We start from the raw sequence: 16,705 nt of genomic DNA, 5'->3' as shown, positions 1-16,705 counted from the left end.
GCCCTCTACCCTGCCTGCACGCATGTGGAAGGGGAACCTAAACCTGGAGGGTTTAGGCTGCCGAGGAGGGGCAGCCAAGGGGAGATGAGGCTTGGGTGGCTCCAGGAGATGTGCACAGGAAGGTGGAGGCTGCCCAGATGAAGGGCCAAGAGTGAGGAGTGGAGCCTGCTCCCACTGCCCTCTCCTGGGAGGTTTTAGGATTGGCCTGGCTAGTACTTCAGAAATCCTGGGAATGAGCACTCTCATCAGGCTGAAGGTTAGTCTGGAGCTTGTACATGTGATCTAAGGCTTGAGTAAGGAAAGCCCTGGTTGTGTTGATCTCCATCAAGATTAAGTTATCCAGCTAAAGGAGAAAATCTGGGGAAACAGCCCTGCTGCAGTGGAGGACAAGGAACTCAGAAAGCAGCTCTGTAGCCCATGCTTTCCCATCAGTGACACCCCAAGGGCTGGCCCAGCTGCCACCCCCGGTCAACAGCAGCACACAAGGAACAAGAGTGCTGTTTCCATACAGCACAGGGAGCTGCAACCAGCCCATAAAGTGAGGTTTCAGCATATGGCTTTAGTTCCTAACTGACGTACCCACAACCCAGGAAAAAAACATGCCCCAACCAGCATTTTCACAAGCAGCTCTCATCGGTCACAAGCCCACACAATCACATGGCATCTGGAATGCTCCCAACACTGAGCTAGCAAAGCTTGTCCCCACCACACCTTGGCATGAGCCTCCTGCTGCCTGATGAAGCTGTCTGCAGACAGCCACAGCTTGGCTATCCGGGTGTCCCAGGTATCCTTCACCAGCATGCAAATCTCATCGGCCTTGGGGATGTTGTCTGAGGCACTAGAGGAGGGGAGAGAGGCTCAAAACAGGCTGCGAGGGACTCATACATTATATCACCAGCATAAGTATTGTTGGCAGTTCTTCAGTCCTCTGAGGCATAAGCAGAACAGTTCGCTATAGAGAAAAAAACCTGCAACTCAACATTAAAATCCAGCCTGGTACTTCTGCCGCTGGGATTTCTGAGAGTTTATTTATCCAGGAATGCTCAACTCTGATGCAGCATCTGGTTCTCACTAGAATCCTTCTGCTCTTTAATTGCTCAGCTGGTACAAGGTGCAAGGAGGGCCAATAACCCGGCAAAAGTCACCAGCAGCCATGGAATTAAAAAGACTCAGCTGCGATTAGAGCCCCAGCTCTGTGCTCTTGTGGTTCTATCAGAAAGTATTAAGTTGAAAGGACTCTACAAGTTGTGCCACATCCTCCCATTAAGGCAATTCAGTGCTGCCATAAGACCTCAAGAGATCAGTTCAATTCGCATGGACAGAGCTGTCAGGGTTATTCTAGTATGAGTGAAGGAGCTGCATGCCAAGAGTGTCATCTCCAGAAGAAAAGCCAGTGCTTAAATGACTACCCCACCATAATCGAGGGCTTAAAGTCAAAAGAGCCCACGCTGAGCAAAATACCAGCCAGCACATTTCACAAGTGAAATGCCTCAACAGGCAGGAGTTCAGACTCTGAATATCCCTTGGTCTCCTGCTTCTCAGGCTGAGGAAAGAGGAGCTTTCCTCCTGAAGGAGAGCCAAGGAAGAAGCCTGGAGGGTTTAGGCTGCTGAACAGATTGCAGCCATGGAATGTGTTGCTGATCCTCAAGGCCTCTACGCTCAGCTGCCACTCAATAAAGTGGCACAGCCCCAATTATCAGGCTACAGAACAAGCAATTCCCAAGTTACTGAAACGCAAAGTTACGATGAGAAAACTGCTGCAGCGAGATCTTGGCACACTGTGAAATAAACCTCCATTAACTCTCACTTTCCCACTGCCCTCTGGGGCTGCGGCCAATGAAAGCTTGAAAAACTGCGCAAGTGTGTGCTCAGGCAGAAACCCTTACAATACATTTCCTACTTACTAGTTTAACAGCAGCTTTGTGAGTTCCATATAATAGGGACTGGGCATCAGAGTGAAGGTGTCCTCTTTACATTCCTGGTCCCAGATTTCCTCCAGTTTTTCTAAAAATACAACCAGGAAGGGTCAGGCATTGCCAGACCATCAATGCTCCAGGCACATTTTTACCCCACTCAGGAAAACCCACATGCTATTGCTGTAGGACTGACTCTATGTCCAAGCTTGAATCAATGTGCAGGCAGGAAAAGGCTTCTGGAATGAAGTATACAAGGGTGCTGACAGGGAGACTGAAGCTGTGCTTAGCACACCATGCTGGGAGGCTAGATCTACCTCAGCTCCATCCCCAAACCAATCAGCTGTCAAGAAATATTCCCTTCACCCACAAGGCACTGTCAGTAATTAGTGTTTGTGCCCCCTTGAATGAATAAAGCAGGAGCACTTGGTGCAGGTCTCCCTCTTCCTGCAGCTGTGTTAATGTTTACTTCTTCTGTTTCTCAGTTTCCCTTGAGACTACAAAAGGGAAGGTGCTATGAATCTCACTTTTAAGAGTGAGACAACCTCCCATTTCCAACATGCTCAAGGAAAATTATTTCATGGAGTGAATGAAATGGTGATTAACACACATATGTGTTCTCCAAGGTCTCCCTCCTCACAGAGGGTCATCTGAGGACCCCAAAGCTCTTTCTGAACAAGCTTTGTGAGAGGTGGAAGTGCTGCTCAGAGGAACCACCCACCACTGCTAAATACGAGTGTCAGGGCTGGGGATTCAATCTGTTCTTCCTCCTCACCAGAGGAACAGAAGATAAATACCTGACTTAACTGGGAAGATTAAATCTCCTGTAAATATAAAGAATTCCAGTGGTGGGAAATCAGATCCTCCCTGAGTTACTTTGTGTTTGTTGAATTAAGCTTCCCACTAATGGTGAAAACCAGAGATACTTAATTTCTTTTTTCTGCTGCACCCACTGGGGGATTGCCCTGCTGCTCCTCCCAACCCGCTCCCCCCTCTCCTCCTCATCTCTGCCCTGTCCTCCAACCCTTAATCCCTCCCCCCTCATCACATCAGACCCCAATCCCTCCAGTTCCTTCCCCATGCCCCCAACCCCTCTCCCTGTTCCCAAACTCTCCAGACCCTGTCCTTCAACCTCCCCACCTCCTGCCCTCAATCCCAATCCCCCAGGCCCCATCCCCACACCTAATCCCCCCTGCCCCAAGGGCTGTCCATCAGCGCCCCAAACCCTGCCTTTGAGCTCCCCAGGCTCTGTCCCTCCCTCCCCGACCCCCAAGTCCTGTCCTCAGGCCCTTCAGCCCCCGGGCGGGTGCCCAAATCCACCCCCCCAGCCCCTGCCCGCCGACCCCGATGAGGTGGATCCGGTCGAGGCTGAAGTTGAGCAGGATCGTCACCAGCTCCTTCTCAGCCAGGAACTCCACCTCAACCGGCTCCATGGCGGCGGCGGTAGTGGTGGTGGTAACAAGACACCCGAGCCAAGACCGAACCGGCACCAGACCGGAAGCAAAACCGAAACCAGGCCTGCTACGCGCCCGCCCTCCCTCCCTATTGACTGCGCGCTGGTGAAGCCCCGCCCACAGGGCCCCGCTTCCCGCCGCCAGGCGCGTTTTCGCGGTTTCCGCGTAGGGGCGGAGTCTGGCGGAGCTCGGAGCACGCTGATTGGTTTCGCACAGGCGGCGCTTGGCAGGCCATGGCGCACCCCATTCTGATTGACTGTGCTCCTCGCGCCGCGCTCCGGCTCCGGCCCCGGCCCCGGCCCCGGCCCCGTGGGGGGGGGCCTACCCTCTGGGTAGGTCGCAGCGGGAACAATCTCGGTGCCTCCCCGGGGGTGGCGCTCGGCCAATCAGCGCTCAACGGCCGGGAGGAGCAGTGCCCTGCGGGGACACGCGGTGGTGATGTGGGTGTGTGTGTTAGTTACCGGGGCCACCTCTCCTGTGCACCCACCAGCCTCCATCAGACCAGTTGTCCCTATGTCCCCAGTATGTCCACTGTCACCCACCCCTCCATGCCCACCTCCATCCACCCTTCCATCCATCAATCCATGCACCCACCCATCCACCCACCAACCCACTCATCCAGTCACCCATCCATGCCTCCATCCATCTTTGCACCCGTCCATCCATCCATCCATGCCTTCATGTCTCCATCCATCCATCCATCCATCCATCCATCCATCCATCCTCTATTCACTCATCCATGCCTTAGAACAGCAATCAGCCCTCCTCTTGCTGTCTGTCCATGCACCACATTGTCCATCCCTCCCTCCCTTCCTTCCTCCCTCCACTCATCCCTCCCTCCCCCCCTCCATTCCTCCATCCATTCCTGCATCCATTCCTCCATCCATCCCTCTCTCCCTCCATCCATCCATCCCTCTCTCCCTCCATCCAACCATCCCTTCACCCATTCCTCCCCCCATCTTTCCCTCCATCCATCCCTTCATCCCTCCCTCCATCTGCCCTGCAGGTCACCATGGAAACAGAACACCCCTTCCCCCTAAATGCTGCCAGCTCCCCCCAGTCCCCTTTCCCAGCTGCCTTGGGCTCAGCCCTGGGGCACCCATGGGAGCAACTCCAACCCTTGGGGTGAGGATCACCCCGGGGGTGCCCCCAGGCTGGACTGTGGGGCCAAACCTTGGTGCTGCCATGGACACCCCACACCAGGGGCTGCAGGAGGGGGGGTCCCATGTGGGAGAGAATGGAAACTATTTGATTATTGCCAAAGAGAAGTAACTGCTTGGCTGGAGAAGAAAGAGTTAAAGAAGAAACAAAGTCCATTGTGCAACCAAGCAGAGCAACCCAGGTGGACAGGAGTAGGAGAACAGAAAGATAAGGAACTGGTTATTTTGGGACTGTTTGTGAAATGATGAAGAATGTTGAAAAAACAAAACTGTAAACCAGGAACTAAACATGATGTGATAAAATAGTTTGGCATAAGAGTTAGAGCAATAGGCTAAAGATAGCTTTGCTAGAATGGTATAAAAGCTAGAGCAATAGGCAATAAAGTGATTTGCTGCATGAAGATGCTCTGAGTCCGTGCCTTAAATACGCCACAAATGGCGCCCGAAACAGGCCTTAAAGAGACAGCAATGGCTGTACTGGTGGCGTAGCTCAGCTGAACGACGGAGCTGAAAGGAAGCTCAAGAGACGGAGCTGAAAGGAAGCTCGAGAGAGCTGAAAGGAAGCTCGAGAGACGGAGCTGAAAGGAAGCTCGAGAGAGCTGAAAGGAAGCTCGAGAGACGGAGCTGAAAGGAAGCTTGAGAGAGCTGAAAGGTGTGGAGATTAAAGGCATGGACTCTGGCGATCTGCAGACCAAAGACCTTTATTGCTTTAACAGAGCCTTATTTATACAGTAATAAATTTAAGCAGTTGCCACCAGGGTTTAGCCTTTTGTTCACACACCCCTGCTATACATTAATTGGTTAAGGTGTAGCATTTGCCACTCGGCAACTCCTAATAGGTATAGCCCTTTGTTCTACAGTAACAGATGTGAGCATTTCGCCACCAGGCAACTCCTGATAGGGTATAGCCTTTGTTCACACACCCCTGCTATACGTTGATTGGTTAAGGTGTTACCTACACGCGCGCAGTCTCTGTTAGCCAAGTCCCTGCTTTTCTACTGACTATGTCTCTTCACTCAGATAACTTTCTCAAAGTTGTTTTTCTTTTCTCTTCAGAGGCACAGGGCTCTATCATCAAGGTCAAATACTCCTATTCTGTTACCGTCCAAGTCAGGGCCTCCTGCTACAGAAAGGAAGCTCAAGAGACGGAGCTGAAAGGAAGCTCGAGAGACGGAGCTGAAAGGAAGCTTGAGAGACAGAGCTGAAAGGAAGCTCGAGGTGCACCATAATTACCATTCTGCAGGACAGAAGGTAAGCGGCTGAGAACGCGATGGAGAACACCATCACAGTTATCCCGAGATCAGCAGCGCAGTCTGGAAGTAATGTGCCATCTGCTTGAAGCTCAGCATCGGCCCGTATCGGGTCCTCAACTTGTGACTTGGTTAGAATGGATCCGTGATAAAGTGCCTGACTTTCCAGCTGGTGGCACTTTCCAAATCCCTGCTTGGCAACTTGTTGGTAAACGGCTGCATGATGCTGCTTCAAACGGGGACCCCACAGCAGGGAAGCATTTGGCAACCTGATGGCAGATCCTGGCCACTCCGCCAGGTACAGACCAGCGCTGCCTCTGATGCTGTCATGTCTAAGGAAGCTACCGATGCTCGTGAGGGGGTAAAATCTCCTGAAGCCTCATCACCAGCTGCCCCCCCCGCCCCCCTTCTGTCTCCCCGTCTGCGCCTCCTTTGTCGTCGCAGTCCTCACCGCGGACCATGACGATCCTCACAGCGCAAGCACCTGTATCGGAAACGGCTGAGTCGGGTGATGACCCTGATAACCCCGGTGATCCTAGCGACCCTACAGACCCCTTTGATCCTGGTTTTGTAGATCCGGAGAAGGAGCCGGACTTGTTTCCTCCTCCTGCTGAGTTGCAGACATTTACAGGGAAGCAGGGGTGGGGTCTGGAGGACCAATGGCAGGACTGCAGGCGGGAAGCTCTTAAGCGAGAGGACATGGAGGTAGCAGTGGCGTGCCCAGTTCTCTATCGGCCACACCAGGCTCCCTCAAAGACATGTTAACTAAAAAAAAAAGGGGGAACCGGGATCAAGACTCCCCACAAGATAGACTATGGAAAGCCACATTCGTCTTGAACTTTTTAAATCATAATGGCTAGCTCAGTCAGTAGAGCAGTTGGGGGGCCTTGCACATTTGATAAAATTAATGAGCAGATACACGCACATTGAGGAGGCTGAGCAAGAGCGTGATTGTGTCTGTGTTATTTAAACATGGGTGCGAGGATTTTGATGGGATGTGTTGCATGAATCTAAGCGACCACTCAGAATCAATTCATACTTGCAGCTAAATCAGGGGTGGGACACTTTTGGTCTGTCTTCATGGCTCGGGAATTTTGGACCATGGGTTAAAAATATTGCAGGGTTTATTTTAATGGCTCTAATTGCTGTATTAATGATTGCCTTTTGTCTTCCTTGTCTTTTTTCTTGTGTTCAACAATCAATTGAACGAAGTATGAATCAGGTTATGGTCACCCAGTTATATGTGAACCTTGCCCTTTCACAGATAAATAAAGAAGGGGGAGATGTAGGAGAGGATGGAAACTATTTGATTATTGCCAAAGAGAAGTAACTGCTTGGCTGGAGAAGAAAGAGTTAAAGAAGAAGCAAAGTACACTGTGTGATTAAGCAGAGCAACCCAGCTGGACAGGAGCAGGAGAACAGAAAGATAAGGAACTGGCTATTCTGGGACTGTTTGTGAAACAACAAAGAATGTTGAAAAACAAAACTGTAAACCAGGAACTAAACATGATGTGCTAAAACTAGCTTGGTATAAAAGGTAGAGCAATAGGCTAAAAATAGCTTTTGCTAGAATGGTATAAAAGCTAGAGCAATAGGTAATAAAGTGATTCACTGCATGAAGATGCTTTGAGTCCGTGCCTTTCATATGCCACAGTCCCACTGCTCCCCATTAATGGAGCAGCCCCTGCGGTGCCACAGCTCCACTGGTTGCTCTGTAACTGGCTCTGCAGACTCCACTCATGTGTCTTTTGCCATCTGCTGCTGTCATTAAAAAACGAAATTTCCATCTGCTTTCATACTCCTGCCTCTCCCAGTGCTGCCACTTCCTGGGAAGCATTGCCCCCGGTTCCCTCCCAGGATGTGGCCGATCCTTCAGGACCACAAGGGTAGGTTGCAGGCAACATCGAGTTAATTTTTCCCGTGCTGTTTGCAACCGGCTCCTTCAATCCGGTTGGAGAGGTGGGGTCTGGTGGGGTGTCCCCTACTTTGTGCCACCCGGCAGCATGGGGTCAGCTGCGGGGTGGTGGTGACAGGGGTGTTTTTGGGGGGACAGTGGTGGGTGCCAAACCAGGGGGTACAGAGCCCCAGGGGTTTTATTCACCAGGCGGTCCCATCCAGTGCCACCCCCTTCCCGGTGCTTTTAGAAGAGACATCCAGTCACCATTGTCCAAACCCACCCATGTGGTGGGTGCCCCACGTGTCCCTGGGGAGCTGGACCTGGCCAATTCACATCCTGGTGGCCGTGGCTCCATCCCAGTGGAGGAGGGACAGATCCTGCTGGGATGGTGTCCCCAAGATGCTCATGCTCAGCACTGGCTGCACAGTGGTGCCCCCCCGACCCGCCGTGCCTCTTGGGACAGCATGGTCCCTGTTGGTGTGGGTGGTGTGACGATGATGGAGGGCACATGCAGGTGCTTCTCACCTGGAGATGCTGCTTGTGTCCTGTCACTGCAGTTCCCACTGCTCACACACATCTTCAAGCCTTAAGGGGCAACCAAGGGGAAGATCAGGCATGGGGGCTGGAGTTCCCCCGCCTCCCTGCCCTCCTCCATGTCCCACTTGACCCTTTACAAGCCACTAGAGAATCCACGGCCACACACACACACACACACCCCAGGAGCCAGGTACAGCCTCGCACCTCCTCCCCACTCTGGATTTTGGGGTGCCCCATAGAGGTGGATACAGCAGCCCCCCCCGATCTCCTGTCCACCACCCCCCACCCCCCTGGCAGCAGATCACTTTAATCTGCTTTTTTAATCGGGAGAAAAGCCCCGTGCGACACAGGCAGTGGCTGGGAAGGTTTCAGCTCTTCCCAAGCAGGAAAATGCCTGGAGGGGAAAGACACTGACATTTTAAATCTCTTTTTAATTAAGGATAAAGCCCTGCCTTACATAAGGTAGCTGGAAAAGGGAGGGTGTCTTTTATTTCAGATTACAAGCTCATCAGAGGGGTCTGGAGGCACAAAGGGATATTTTGGGGCTCTGCCCTGGATTTGGGGATTTGGGGCAGGACAGGAACTCCCTGGCTGCCTCAGTTTCCCCTCTTCAGTCACCCCATATTGGGCTGGGGGGGGTCTGTGGGATCCCCAAATACCTCAACCCCACACCACCAGCCCCACCTGCAGCATCCCCAACATGGGGGTGCAGAGCTCATTTTTGGGTGGTGCATCTAAAGCTGTGCCCATCACAGCCAGCACCTCACATAGGGTTTGAGCCTGGGAAGACGCAGCTCTACACCTTAGAGAGGGATGCTCGTTAGCTCCCATCCCTAATGACCTCAAGGATGATTAATATGAGCTGCTCAGGGGTCAGTGCTGGGATGCAGTGTTAATGGGAGATAAAATATCCAGCCTTTGCCCTGCTCACCCAGCGCAACAAGGCCAGGAGCATTAAAAGCTCCCACTTTCTGCAGACATCGCTTCTGCCATCCCCAGCCTAACTCCATTAAGAAAAGTAAAGTTAGGGGGAAAGCAGCTGGGTAGAAAGCTCCTGGGTTGGAATATCCCTAAGGAGAGCAGAGCAATGAAGGATGCTCCAGGCTGACCCTGAGCATCCCATCCATACCTAGAGCATCCCACCCATGCTGGCTCTTTCCCACCTCTAAGGAAACCCACCTGATTTCTTGTGGGATGACATCAGACCAAGGATGTTCCAAAGCAAAGGATGCAGGAGGGAGCACAGGACCAGACCCTTATATTTTTATAGGGCTGGGGTAGGGGATGAGGACATCGGGGTGATGCCTGAGCAACAGGTCACCCATGGGACTCCTTAAATGACACCAGGATGCCAAACCACACCAGTCCTGCCCATGGCAGAAATACCTAAAAGCTCCTCCATGTACAGCCATCCCCCAGATGCCTTCACAGAGCAGGAGAGACCCCAGCACCCACCCAAACCTACCTTTCAAGCAGGATAACTCGAGCCCCATGTTTTCATCCTCTCAGCGGGACCCAGCTCTTCAGCCCCACCGCTGGCCCTTACAGCTGGTGCTGCAAGAGAGAGGCAAGGGTTGCAGGAAGCAATGCTGGGAGGAAGGAGTGAACTCAATTGCTTGCTAAAAGCACACACCTATATGCATGTGTGTATATAAATATGTATCTATAGGTGCCTGGGCATAACAGGAAGCATGGGTGCATGGCAGCAAAACCACCAGTGATGTCACAGCGACTTAGTGACTCAATCTCAGCTGCTGAGTTTTGGGAGGAACTTTTTGGGAGGGTGGAGAAGGAGCCTGTTGCCGGGGGAGGAATCCCATTCCAGCTTCTCCCCTCCTGGGGTCGGTGCTGCAAACATTTGCAGGCAAGAAGGTGGTGAACAGGAGGAATCAGGTTGTTATTTGTGAAGGCAACTGGTGCTTGCAGAGAAAACCCTGAGCCCATGCACAGGAAATAGAGGGATGCTGGGCTGCAGCATCGCACCCAGGGCTGCCTCCCTTGGGCTGAGCTGGAGCAGCTAGCAGCAGCAGGGGATGCATTGTCTAGGAGAGCCCCATCCTGCTCTGTTTGGGCATCCCTGATGCCCTGAGAGCCCTGCTCTGTTTGGGCATCCCTGATGCAATGAGAGCTTTCAAGTGGTTAATTCCCATTGTGAGACATCACTTTTTTTTAAGATGCTGAAAATCATTCTGGGCAAAAATTCCTTCATTGGGAAATCTGCATCCCTCCTGCCCACAGCTGCTGGGAAAAGCTTATTGGGATGAGGGTCAGTGACTCATCTTGGCTCTTCCAAGCTCTGGGGCCCACATAGAGCCAAGCAAACCCTCCGCTCCCCCTGCCCAACCTCCGCCACAGCTTTACTTCACCTAGAAAGCGCCTAGAAAAGCAAGTACCAGTTTGGTGTGAGGATCCCACACCCAGCTCTGGTAGGACCCATTGGCATCCCTCAGGTCTTAATGTCTAGAGAAGAGTGATGCTCCCAGCTTCTGGGAGCATCTTTACCTTCTCCAGCTTCTAGAAAGTGTCTGTTCTCCTCCCTGTCCAACTTGTCAGCCCAAAAAACAGCCCAGCAGTGGGAACAGCACCAGGCAGAGGGTTTCTCAAGGATGAGAGCACCAGGTTGGGTACCACCCTGCTGCGAGGATGCCTGGGCAAAGGCTCTGCCTCCAGAGCAGCTGCCTTTGCCTGCATTAAAAGGAGCCAGAGGCTTTTTCACATTCACCTCCTCTGCAATTAAGAGGCGAGGCCCCGAGACAGCTCCTTTTCAGACAGAGCTGAAAAGCAGTGGTTCACATCCAGGGTGCTGGCATGTGGGGAATGCCAGCACACATTAAACACCCCACGCCTGAGGTAGGAACCAAGGGAAAGCTTTGAACTTCACCTGAGATCAGAGCGAACTGATCCCAGGAGCTTGGTAGATCTCTGGTGAGATCAGAGCCCCACAGATGAGACCAAGCCCTGCTGGGATGGGCATAAAAGTGAGAAGGGAGGGGAAGTGGGTGGTTTTGCTCCAGTTTCTGCTGGCCTGGTCCTGTCATGTTTGATGAAAAGTACAAATATGGAAAGGGCTGATTTCCTTCTTGGTCTAGCTCCTCTGATTCACCAAATAACTGAGTATTGCAAAGCTTCAGGGTCAAGAGCTGGGTAGACAGCACAGGGGAAAGGCTACAGTGCCAGGTCCTAGACACAAAGGCCAGGGCAGAGACATTTGCAACCTGAGGCTCCAGTTTTGCCCCAGAAAACAGATAAATTAACTGGTTCATGTGTTGGGTTTGGTTTTGGTGGTTTGTTTGGTTTTTTTTTTTTGCCTGTTCAGCTGCAAAGTCCAAGAGCTAGAGCACAAAGTCTGAGCCAGAGCCTGGCAAGCCCTGCACTGTCCTCTGGTGTGGCTGGTTCCCAGTTCTGGCCATGGTCCTTTGGCAGCTGGGCTGCTCCTCTCCCTGGCTCAGTGCTCCCCAACCCACCGGCCCTGTCCTGCCCTTGTGCAGAGGAGGGTGGAGGGGGCTGAAGCACCGGTGATGGGGTGAGGATGGAGGTGATTCGTAGAACTCGTTAAGAACTCGCCAACGAAGTTTAAGTTGACAAGCAGGTATTCTTTATTGCAGCGCTGGGAGACACGCTGGGAGACACGGGATATCTCCTCCTAATGTGTCGCCTTTAAGCATTAAACAGATCATGATTATATTGTTGCTTAACATACATATTCATTATATTTCCGATAAACATCATACATATGCATTAGTTGTCCGAAAAATTGTTTTACATAATTCCACGCCCATTTTTGCATATGCATAACAACGTGGTAGTGGTCTTTGGTGGTCGTTTTACTTCTTCCAACAATCTTCATCACTTGGCCGTTCCTTGAACTCTTGTTCTGGTAGTCTTTGAAGCATGCACAGTAGATAAATGCTTACGCCAGCTTAATTGGTTCGGTAACACTGCTGACATAAGTGAGTGATTTCTCCTCATCCTTCTACTTATCAGTTAACTTAGCTACAGCACCTACTGAACATCTGCTAGCTTCAGATACTCTTTATCTACAGTCCTGTTTTGCTTACAATAAATTTTGTGCGAAGGTCATAAGGTTCTAAAACTATGTCAGCTACAACGATTTATCTTATACAAGGATCCTTGTTATGTTCTTTTGGTTGGGCTTTTTAGGTTTGGAAAGTTTTGTTGTTATGTACAAAGCCGCCAAGCTTAAAGTTACTTAAAACCGAATTTTCTTATTTACAAAGGATTCTATTTCATTTTGTACTTCCTTGTCTCAGAGGGCAGCCTTATAACTTCGCTGGAGGGGGAAGGGCAGGGCGAGCTCATGACTTCCCAGATGCCAGAGGAACCGCAGAAAGAGGGATGTGTTTTGCAAACACCGGCCACAAGAAAAGCTTTGGCTGGAGAGCCCAGAGCTGCTCTGTTGGCTCCCTCTGAAGGAGCTGCTCCCGCAAACACCAGCTGGGCTCGTGTTAGAAAGGAGGGAGAAGCAGCAGCTTTCTGGGTCCCAGAGTCCCAGGATCTGCTAACTGTTAGAAACTTAAAAAACCTGTTCTTGTAAAGGCTCAGGTTAGACACAACAGTGAAGCAGCTATTTATTTAACGTTTTTGCAAAAACGGGTATCCCAGTAAGTAGGCACACCCTGGTTACAAGGCTTCTCCTTTCTATCCCCTATTCCCGACCGCAAAGTCCCTCCCTTGTTTCCCTGTTGGCTAGGTACTCCAAGGTTTACAGCCTATCCGAAGCGCCTAAGTTACCCGCGCGAAGTCCGCCCCTGGTTACATCTCCCACTACTCTAAGGGCCCCTTCCCCTTACTTACACATTCCCTTTTATGGTATAGTCGCCTAACTCGCGTGTCGTCCGTCCCGCCCCGTCCCGTCCCCCCCTGCCTTGGGGAGCTTGGTTTCAAGTATCGAGCCTTGTTCTAGCCCTTTTATCACTCTGACTACACTGAGTTTCGGCTGAAACCTCCCACCTATTTGCCAACTTTATCTTTTGTTATCACGCTAGCTATACTTACAAGGCTGTAAAAGCAACACAATGGGGTTTCTTACATAATGTAGGTGACACATCACCCTGTCTGCATGCTAATGGAGCAACAAGGCTGTCTGCTCCCCATTTCTGCCCTGGGTCTTTTCCAGTCCCAGCCTGGCTCAGAAAGCACTCTGGAAGGGGGCTGCAGGGCCACTGATGGGACTTGTGGAAACTGGAGGTGGCAACAAGGCAGTAGGTGTTGGGAGGGGCAAAGGAACTCCCTCCCAGAGTCCCACCGCCATCCAGGACAGGCAAGCGGTACCCAGAGGGGCTGCCAGGTGTGGGAAGGGAGGAGGATGTCACGAGGAAGCAGCTGAAGATGCAGGCTCTGGAGAAACTGGAGCAGCTCCAGCATTCCCCAAGCACAGGCTCTTGGCAGGTCTGGCAGACTGAAACCCAGCAGGAACCGTGCTGGCAGAAAACAACCCTAAAGAAAATCCATTGGGCTGTGACAGCTGCCCCATGAGCGAGGCAGGAGCTGCTGTGGCAGGGGGTAGGAAGCAAAGCGGGAAGCAAGAACATACCTGAAGCATAAAACCAGAGCATGCCAGGCTCTCCTGCCAGACCTGCATCCAGAGAAAAACACCTCCCTGATGGGCATGGATCCGGCAGGTGGCTGGGAGGCTGTGGCTGGGAGGCCATGGCTGGGAATTGGCTTAGGGACCTGGCCATGGCTGCTGCATTTCTCGGCTCACTGAGCTCCAGGTTAATTTTGGCCCAGCTTTCCCTTTTATCCTCTGGTATGACCTCGGTACAGTTTTTCAATTAGGTCCATCTTTTAAGCTCCAGAGCGCATTTTTTTGAAGGGCTGCATTGTTTCTCTTGACCTCTGTGAGCTGATGCTGTGCAGACTGGGACATGCCTGGCACCAGTCCTGCCCACATCCACCTAAAGTGCTGCCACACTGCAGCTGGTGTGGCGCTGCCTGGAAGCACTCATGGAGCCCACCTACCAAGTGTTTTTAAGAGCAGCATTCCCTGCCTCCTTCAGCATGGCTCCAGCAGACTGCCAGGCTCACCACATTGGAGCATGGACCACTTTCACCATTCCTGTTATGGGAAACCCTCAGCAGCAACCCGCCTCCGTCCTCTGAATCCACGTCTGCTGCATGGCTGAAACCCAAATACACAGCCAGGGTGCACTTTGGGATGAGGAGGCTGGGCAAAAATGCGATCTAAAAGCAACAGGAAGAAAAAGAATAAATCGATCAAGTCTTCAGTAGATACTTTGGCTCAGTGAAGTTTCTGCCTGCTGCGGGAGGGCTGGTTACAGGGCAATGGGTAAAGCAAAAGAGAAGTTTGCAGTGCAGGAGTGTGATGTGTGGAGATGTTTAACTCAAGTTGGGAGTAACAGAGCCTGGGATGGATGGGAAGGAAGCAGCTTGCCCAGCCTGGTCTGCCTGATCTGGCCCAGCTTGCTACAGCTCCTACTGCACATGGTAGGTGACTGAGCTCTGCTCCAGGAGCTGAATTAAAACACAACGGAGAAGCAGAGCTCACAAATGCATGCTGAGCACATTTCCCCTTGAGGCCAGTTTCCAAGCTGCAGTCAACCGCAAGTCCACCCCATTAACAGCCTCCTCCATTAGCATTCACGTGCTCCTTCCTATCGGCAATGCCCTCCACCGAGGAGCATCTCAAGATGCTTTACGAATAGCAGCAGCACTGGAGTGCAGCAATTAGGCCTTGAGCCAGGGAGCAGAGACCTGGGATTGCTTCCTGCATCTGTCACTGTCACCTCTCCTTGGCATGTCTCTGCCACTTCAGTAAGGAATTTTTGGGGACAGGGGGCTGTCTTGCAGGGCACGTCTCCACAGCACTGTGCTGTGGGGCTGGGCTCTGCACATCTGTCTGCCCCTCACTCCAGTTCTGCTGGGTGAAGAGGTGGTAGCTCCTCCATCCTGCTCATCTGCTTCCCGCACCCACATTAGCTCTAATGAGCTGGAGCAGGTTACGTGTTAGGTCTTCGCTTGTTTTCATGCTGACATATGCTAGGGAACATCCCATGAGCAGCTCAGCTGGCAGATGGGAGGGGGCAAGGGGAAATACCCCAGCAGCACACTACTTCACATGCTGAATGCAGGGAAAAAAAACCTAAAATCCTCATATATGCATGCATCAATGAGCTCAGAGAGAAAATGGCACCAGTGCACTCCCTGCTCTTCCCACTCACGACGCTGCACAAGCCAGGAGGAGCAGAGACCACTTCCACTGTGCATCTAGCCCCAGCCAGCTGCCAATTCTCCAAACAATTTTAGGGTGGTCTCACTTCTTGACGGAAATAACCCCTACAGCCCCCTCAAAACTCTCTGCTTCCTTCTGCATTTCTCAAGCTGGATGGGTACATGGAGTTTTTGGCCACAGCTGGAAGTGGGGTCACTTGTGGCTCACTGGGTCTCAGGTCATTCTGATCCTCTATTTCAAACCGAATGGATGCTTGAAGCAACACTCAAAGCTCTTTGTTCTCCCCCTTGTGACTAAAGGATTCAAGGCAAGCACTCACATGGGTCCAGCAGAGTAGTGTACATCCTCCCACTCAAACCCAAGCACTTTGAACTGGTATTTTCAGATACTCGTGGGGACTGTTTATTGCCGTTTTGAAATATTAGGGTTGAGAGTTTAAAGAATCCCACATGGGAATCATTTTGCATTTCCAAGTGCTTAAGGTCCTACGGATGAAGTAAAGAGCTGGGAGTTAAATGTCTGGGCAGGCAAATGCCAAATCTCCAAATCTTGGTGGAGGGGGGGGGGAATAATTAATCCTGCATGTCATTAATTGCTAATAAAAAAAAGAGTAAGACACCCGTTCCCAGTGCTGTCTTCCCAGCTATCACGAGGGCCCTCTGGAGACGCAGATGCCTTCCCTAATGTTGGGAAAACCTGGTTTCGATAATAGAGTAGCTTGTGAGGCAGAGTGAGGTTTAAAGCTTTATTTGAATAAAGGGAGAACCCCAGCAGACACACCTGGTTCAGGGTTCTCAAATTTTCTTAGCGTCAACCTTACACCTATCCCATCCACGGGGTCCCTCCCCCTTTCTCCTTTGTCTTACATACTCAGGGGTTACAGCTACCCAGTCTGCCTATAATTTTTCTATTCTGCTTTCACAAGCTGCAGGCTACCAAAAAGCAGAAGTCTAGCAATGCTTAGTAGTCATATTGCCACATTGTCTGCAGAAGTTATTTTCTGTAAAGCAATTTCTTGTGCTTATTCACTATTCCTGATAATATTTTTGGTAAGACCACAGCTTTTCTCTACACCCAAGATTTCTTCCCACCCTGAAGGTTTAAAGGGAGTTACCTTGAGTTCTTCTGATGAATCCAACTGATCGGCCGACCAGGAAACCAGCATTTGCTCCTGCAGGTAGGTTTGGTACATCAGCAGGAAAGGGGAACACAAGCCTGCAGCTTCCTCATTCCTTCACAAGAGCCATGGTGGCTGCAGGCTGCCTAGCTTTATGAAATTGC

General features: G+C 51.5%; 1 protein-coding gene across 1 annotated transcript; it reads right to left on the bottom strand.

Annotated features, from left to right (window-relative positions):
* Positions 1 to 217: 217 nt before the first annotated feature.
* On the bottom strand, positions 218 to 3,346 carry LOC115619251 (DNA replication complex GINS protein PSF2-like). Its single transcript, XM_030511300.1, has 4 exons — positions 3,181 to 3,346; positions 1,905 to 2,004; positions 712 to 838; positions 218 to 343 (listed from the first exon to the last, which is right to left on the bottom strand). The coding sequence occupies exons 1-4, from the start codon at positions 3,344 to 3,346 to the stop codon at positions 218 to 220; spliced, it is 519 nt and encodes a 172-aa protein (XP_030367160.1).
* Between the last annotated feature and the right edge of the window lie 13,359 nt (positions 3,347 to 16,705).

This window comes from Strigops habroptila, chromosome W (genome assembly GCF_004027225.2).
Source record: "Strigops habroptila isolate Jane chromosome W, bStrHab1.2.pri, whole genome shotgun sequence".
Lineage (NCBI taxonomy): Eukaryota > Metazoa > Chordata > Aves > Psittaciformes > Psittacidae > Strigops > Strigops habroptila.
Note: the sequence above shows the minus strand (reverse complement) of the source record. Positions and strands in the feature narration are given on the sequence as shown.